General features: G+C 39.0%; 1 protein-coding gene across 1 annotated transcript in view; it reads left to right on the top strand.

The window, feature by feature from the left end:
• The window catches only part of MPHOSPH9 (M-phase phosphoprotein 9), a 21,067-nt gene that overhangs the window by 11,947 nt on the left and 1,730 nt on the right, over positions 1-7,390 (top strand). The window contains exons 13-20 of the mRNA XM_010002539.1: positions 136-237; positions 1,774-1,911; positions 2,624-2,796; positions 3,567-3,731; positions 4,040-4,163; positions 4,962-5,065; positions 5,896-6,107; positions 6,622-6,690. Coding sequence (XP_010000841.1) covers positions 136-237; positions 1,774-1,911; positions 2,624-2,796; positions 3,567-3,731; positions 4,040-4,163; positions 4,962-5,065; positions 5,896-6,107; positions 6,622-6,690 — 1,087 coding nt within the window. The remainder of the gene's footprint in view (positions 1-135; positions 238-1,773; positions 1,912-2,623; positions 2,797-3,566; positions 3,732-4,039; positions 4,164-4,961; positions 5,066-5,895; positions 6,108-6,621; positions 6,691-7,390) is intronic.

The raw sequence follows: 7,390 nt of genomic DNA, 5'->3' as shown, positions 1-7,390 counted from the left end.
GCAGCCTGGTCTGGTGGGAGGTGTTCCTGCTCATGACAAGGGGGTTGGAACTTGATGATCTTTAAGGTCCTTTCTAACCTTCACCATTCCATGATTCTGTGATCTTATAATGCATCTTTCCTACTTCCACATTAGGACAATTTCAAAACTTGAAGCTCAACTCAAGCAGGTAGAACATGAAAATATGCTGAAGCTTCGGCCTATTACTGAAGGTCATTTAAGAACCTCTTGTGCCAAGTAAGTGAATATTCCAGCAATGTGAACATGGGTCACGTGTTTTAGAATGCATTTTGATGTGTTTTGGCTAAAACTTGATAAACATGTCAGTCTGTAGGCTAAACTGGGTGAAATGTGATGTAATCCAAAGACTTCACATACCCAGAAATTATTAAAAACAAATAAATTGGATAATATGTGTGACTTGGAAGACTCTAGTCTTCCTAAATGATTGTTTATTAGGTCTCAGTTGCTCAGCTGAATAGGGACTCTCATGCTCAACAAAGATCTTGGGAATGAAGTCCCAATAGTCCAATTAGATGTCAGAGCTTTTCTTTGTGTCATTGATTTGGGAGGCTGATAACTACATTATATGTTTCTAAATCTAGTTTGTAGAGGTATCCTGAGAGTAGAGTGTAAGTTCCATTAGAATACTCTAGCTTGGATTTTGAATTTACGTTAAGGAAATCAAAGTTGGCTCATGTACTGGGTTTGTTTTGGTTTTTTTTTTGTTTTAAAGATCTGAAAAACGTTGTCCCTCTTTTTTTCTTTGTTTTTTATTTAATTATGGCTAATTGGGTGTCCCTCCCCATTCAGCAGTGATGCCCTAGAGCACAAAATTATAATGTAGCTTTTTTTGTGGATGTCCATTTCTATTTATTGAAGAGTAGTTTTTTTTTTAGGGGGGGATCTGCTTTTTTATGAAGAGGCAAGTAATGTATGTATTAATGCATTAGAGGGACAGGTTTTTGTTTACAGCTATTATAATATTTATGAACAAGATCCCTCAAGAGTGAACAGAAGACATGGTTTATGTTCATCAGTGAGGAGGATGTAAGAGCTAGTATGGATTTGGGAGTTAATCTGTCCCTAACTGATCTCAGAGGCTCAAAGAAAGCCTCATTGCAATGGAATGCACAGCAGGGTGGATTAACAGAATAGTAGTTATGGTTCATAGCCTGTGTTAACAAGAACATGTTTTTCCTAATTATCATTTCCTTCCCTGTGTATAAAAATCACATTTTTCTTCTGATATTTCAAGATAAACATCTACTCACTGATACTTACTCATTAGTATTTATCACGCTCAGGTCACCAATGGTGATTTTTTTCTTGTTTGGATTTTTTGTGTTTTATTTTCTACTAAATGGTGTCAAAAGGAAAGCTGGGGACAGATGCTCTAAGCTCTTGCAGTCATCAACACCAGAATGTTTTTTGTTTAATTAGTTGAGAACTGCTTGTTACCCAAACCTCACTCTTGAGTTAGCAGCATTAAATTACAAGAAGATCTTTGTGGAGTTTTGCATTCTGACCATATTGTGTAATTTAGATTGAAACCTCAACACCCAATTAAAAAAAATATTTTATTTGTACTTTCCAAACTCATTTTAAAAAGCAGTTATTTTCCCACAGCATTTACAAGTTCATTGTGTATTTGTTATTGCCTCTGTTTATCTAGAATAAATAGCTGGATTTTATTAATTTTTTTCTTGAACAAGAGAAAAAAGGAAAAAATTCCAACACTCTTCATAATCTTGAAGTGTTTTGTTTCCACAGCAAAGTGGCAACTCCTGATGTCAGCAGGCGAAAGTGGTTGATACCAGGAGCAGAATATTCCATCTTCACTGGCCAGCCTTTGGAAGGCCAGGAAAGCCCCAAAGACAACAGATTAAAAGAAACCTATAATCCTTCCAGGTGAGTTGATTTCCTTCAGTCTCTACTGTGACGTAAAGTTGAACACTCCTCAAACTAGTTTTATCCTGAATTCACTGGTTTCATATTTTTAGATGTTGTCTTTATTAAATAGAGCTCTGAAAAAGTTCTCAGTGTTATATTATTGATGCTGTACAGTTCCTTAAAAACAAAACAGCCTTCTTCCTTCACTGTCCTGGTGTGAAGGAAGTGGGAGAACCTTCCTTGCAACACCAGAAATCTTTCACTGCACCTTGCACCACTGGTTTTTTGATGTCCATTCATCCTCAGGGTTTGGACACAATGGTCTCTTCTGTGTGGGGTGTGAGCTGTAGCAGTTGGCTCCAGCTCTCCTCCAGTCTGAACCTTCAGGTGTAATTTAGGGTGTCATTTCTCAGTAGTTTGCCACCTTTCTCAGAAGTTTCTAAAGCTTCTGTCAGGATGTATTTAGTTCTAAGAATGTGTCAAGTTGCCAAATTTAACTTGCACTGTTCAACTTTTATGTTCTTGAGTTTGCTAAAACACAAGCCTTTGAGTTTTTTGGCTGGCATTGAAAAAGTACCCTTAAGATTTTTGTTTTGACAGCTGTCAAAACTCAACTCTCAAACTAAATTTCTCCAGGTGTTTGTTTATTCAGCTAGTATTTGGATATATGAAGTAAAGGCAAAAAAATCTTGATCCTCATTTTTCCCCCCACTGCCCCACATTCTCTTAGGCACCATTCTCCTCCTGAAAAAGACTCCTCACAAGAAGACTCTTCAACAAACACAATAGAAAAAGAAAATGAGATGTCAGAAGCACCAATTATAAAAGCCTTTAAAGAACTTGAAGAAGGAAGAGCATTTAAAGATTGGGGTACACAGACAGAGAAAGAAGACACATCAGCTAGTAACTTCTATTTTTATATTCCTGAACTTGTCTTTACTGGCTTTTCTTTGTTTGCTTGTCCTTTGCTTTTGTTACTGTCACCATTAAAGTCCAGCAGGCTTGAGTGATGGGATAAAAACAGTTTTAGCATGCAAACTTCTGGAGTTTTCCTAACAAAATTAAAAATTATATGGCTAAGTGACTTGTTTAAAGTAGAGGGAAGGCAGAGGTTGCTGTTAGGTCTCAAGCTAGGGAGTAATTAAGGTCCTTTTTCTAAGAATATCTTGGTATTTATAAACAGTTAATGGAGTCTTAACAAAGCTCTGGCTGGCTCCACATCCATTTTAGTTTTGTTCTCATGGTGTTTGTATCAGTGTTATTAAGAAAGCTGCCATGTGTACTGTGGGACTGCACTGAGCTGCTCTAACGACATTGATTTAGGAAGCCTTGTAATTAGCAAACACTGAGTCTTTCTTAAATGCTTATATTCTTGGGTCAGGCAGGTACTCCAGCTCTCTTTCCCCAAAGATGCTTTTGTCCTGCCTTCCACTGTCTCTTCATTAAACCAGTGTCATTTATCTTCTCCCACACGGGCTGCAGAGCTTCCTTTGGCACCAGTTAAACCGTTCCAGGAGTACAATGAGCAGGAAGTGAGACCTGAGCAATACAGCACAAACATCTTGACATGAGGCAGGACTAACTGCAGCCTTTGCACAGTAAAAGTGGAGGGGATTATTTGTGAGTTCTTGTATTGAAACAGATTAATAGAACAACTTCTTCCTTTGAATCAGAAACATCAAATCGACGTCAAACCGTTGGGTTTGCTGAAACTTCTTTCGTTGCCAACCGGTCCCCAGAGAAAGGTAGAGACCAACACAGACCCAAACGCTACAGCTCCCCCTCTGGCCAGAGGTCATCCTCCCTTCCCCCTTCCAACAGGAAACCACATATTCCAAGTAAGTGCTTTTCTGAAGTTTGGTTTCTACTACTCAAAAAGTAGAAGAAAATTATAGTGACTGCTCTAGAAGAAAGACAAAGACAGGATTTCTGCAGTGTTCTAAGAGTCTGGGAAATAGCCTGTCTGTGATCATGGAAAACAGGAGGGTTCAAAGTTTATTTTAATTTTTCTGTGTTGAAATGCAATTTTCATCTAATAAACAGCTTTGGAGAGCATGCTTGTAAGATATAAGCATCTGGTTACGTGAGTGGAGATGGTGCTTTGGGTGAAGTTTTAGGTAGTTAAAGATACTTTTATCTTTTGCAGCAGCAAGAGAGATCATGTTGGCACCACCAGTGTCTGTGACATACAGCCCAAAACGATCTCCAAAAGAAAACCTCTCTCCTGGATTTAGCCATTTGCTTAGCAAAAATGAAAACACAGTGACAAGGTATGAGTCTGGTGAATACAACTGTGCTCTGATGATGATGGCAGCAGCAGTGTGTTTATGCAGGCCTAGTGCTGTTGTTTCTTGTTCATGACAAGTCCTAGAAAACAAGTCATGGGAAGATTTCTGAATATAAAGCTAAGTTTACTTTTTAAAATCTGGTAACAAAAATCTCAAATGATTTCCTGTATTTAGCAGTGACCAAGGTGAGGTGTTTGGTTTGTTAGTGACACAACATTGATCAGTGACAAAGAAGTTCTAGGAGAATGGTTCTGTGGAGTAAGTCCAGATGTACATGCTGCTTACCAGGAGATGTAAATAAAAGTTGAAAGGAGTATCTACCTACCTGTCCCAGCACCTACAAGCATGTGAAAAGTACACATACTTAACTCCCTGCTAACTGTACCAGATGCTGTGGTTTCTGTAGAGAGCTTTTGCCTGCCAAGGCTTGTAGAGTTGGAGAACATACTTAGCTGTGAGATCAAAGTGTAGGACACGTTCATGAGGAGGAAGAAATGTTTGGCACCACTTTGGTTCTTGAGGATGTCAACAGGGGAGCTCAATGTGTTTGGGCATGGCAGCCTGCCCTGCTTAAAGTCACAGGGATGAGGTGTTTTGGTGTGTGCAAATAGAGGGTATTGGGGTATGGTACTATGAGTATAATCAGGAGTCTTGCAATGCCTGTGCGATAGAAGCCATTTTATTTTAAAAAGTGTTTAACCAAAAGGTGAAAAAGTAGAGAATACTGTATTGCTTGAGACATGACTTCTAGGAAGTAATTGTGTGCTTCCTGCTCTGTAGATTTGATATACTTCTAGATGACCTGGAGGCTGGTCCTACATCTTCTTTACAGCACAATAATCCAAGGAAAAGGCTCCAGTTTCTCTCACTAGATGATGCAGAAGGTAATTTTTCAAACTATTCTCTCTTTTTTTAACCTTAATTTCTTCCACATTGGTAACAGCTGCTTGAATAGAAACCTGACACTTCACTCTATAAAGTCCAACTTTTAAAAAACCTGTAAGTCTTGCCTTATTCCTGTAGACAGAAATGCCATTTATAGAGTATTTTATTTTTATGTATATGTGTGTGCACAAATACAATGGAACAGCAACAATAATTACATTGAGGAAGAAGGGCAATATGTTTTCCTGTGCTTAACTTGGTTACTCAAATCACATCTCAGGAGGGTCTATATTAAGTTGGACCTACTCAATCATACCATTACATTCCTACTGCTAAACATTGCATTGCAGACAGTGAAGAGCAACTATAAACTAGAACTATAAAGAGCAACTATGATAATACCAGTTGTTTCAGATTTTTTTTTCAATGATTGATTGAACTAAATATTTTCTCACTTTTCTAATTCTGGTCACAATGTTCTGCTTTTGTTTTTATAAATGTGTTTACTTAGACTAGTGTTTGCATGACAACTCATCTATTTGGTGATATTTAGAAATATTGTACCAGTAAAAGTAACTTCTAATTAGCATGGCAGGGTAATCTGTTAACCAAGAAATATGTTGTGTTAGATCTCTTGAAAGATGACCCACACAAATGTTTCACATTCTTCTGAGAAGTTTGCTTAAGACCAGCTAACGAGGCTGTGCTAGTGGCTCTCCTGTTGATAGACCTCCAAGATCACACTGTTTTTCTTGTTGGTAGTTTCTTTTTCTGTCCTATGTAATAAATTCAGACAACTCCAAAACAAAGGCCCCTGTTTTGTTGACAGGAAGGCAGCACTCCGGGGTCAGCCCCAGCTCCTGTGCTGAATCCCTCAATACTGGGATGAAGAAAGTGTCAGCGTTGGACGAGAGGAGCACGGCACAAAAATATGAGCCAGTGCTGTTACCTTGTGAGGGAGACTTCAAGTATGCAGCAAGGATTAAGACTCTGGCTGAAACAGAAAGGCTTTTTGATGAGCTGACTCAAGAAAAGCAACAGGCAAAGATTCTTCTTATTTTAAAGTTGTGATGAAACATGATTGTTGTCCGAGAGGCGAGGGACGTGGTCACGGGCAGAGCATGGCTGGAATGCACCTGCAGTTCCTGCTGTTAGCCTGGGAATGGGCCATTTGCATTCCCTGCTCCACTTCCCGTGCTCCAGTCCTTAACTGTCCCTAACTTCATTAAAGGAGAGTCATCTTTACAGAAAGGGGAGTGAATTGACTTTCTCTCTTAATGGACAGTGCTGTAAATCAGCCTTTCAAAGGCAGAAGGTTCTTCTGGCAGGGAAGAGTCCTGTCTTCAGGCAGATCCTTGAGGGGTCTGCTTAGGAATGTTAACTTTTGGATCAGTTTCATATGGCACAGCATTATGGGTAACACAAGTCAGTGTTTCAGAAAAAAGACTGTGTATCTGTCATCTCTACCCCTCACCTCTCTTTGCAAGATGAGTTAGGGAGGCTCATGTTGGCTCTTGAAACTGTAATTCACAGCTGAAGTGTTTTCTGTTATTAGATTGAGGCTGCATTGAGTCGAATACCTTGTTCTGGGGGAAGAATGACCTTGCAAGCAAGATTGAATCAGGTGAAAAAGCTTTTACATGACTGTTCTCTTAAGCTGCTCTTCCACAATTTGCGAATATATAGTGGAGATCAAAGTTCTGCTATATAATAAGCATGATTACTATGGGAATTTTTCCATACCACTGAGAATTGTCCCTGAGTATGGCCAGATGTTTGATTTGTGTGAAGGATTTTCTCTAGGCTTCACTGCATCAGAAGATATTTGGGAAGTTACTGCAAGTTACTTAGAAACACACTCTGAATTGCTGTGTGAAGGGTGTAAGTCTGCGTGATTTGTATGCAAGGCATTCAGAAAAGAATAATCAGCTCTGCAGACATTTGATTTTTTGCTCCTCTACCACAAACTAACAACTGTTGTATGTGTGTGTAGATGTATGTATATGAAGGAAGTGTGTATGTACATATATATACACACACATACTACATAGTGTACATGCTGCATAAGACTGTTTATATCTTCTATTTTTTGCACATGAGATGAATTTCTCTGAATTACTGCAGGAGCAGCCTGCTTGGGTGGGAACACTGAGAGGCAGATAAAGGCAGTGCCCTAAGAAAATGCAGTGACTTTGAAATAGGTCCCTGCAGCTGCAGAGGGGGTGTTGCACTGTAGGAGAAGGTGCAAAGTTTGGGTTTTGTTCCTTTGTTGGTTGTTTTTTGTCTACTTGAAAGTACAAAGAATAAGGCAAAAATCAGTCGTG

Source organism: Chaetura pelagica, unplaced genomic scaffold (genome assembly GCF_000747805.2).
Source record: "Chaetura pelagica isolate M959 unplaced genomic scaffold, ChaPel_1.0 scaffold618, whole genome shotgun sequence".
Lineage (NCBI taxonomy): Eukaryota > Metazoa > Chordata > Aves > Apodiformes > Apodidae > Chaetura > Chaetura pelagica.
The sequence above is the reverse complement of the archived record's forward strand: the minus strand, read 5'-3'. Positions and strand labels throughout refer to the sequence as shown.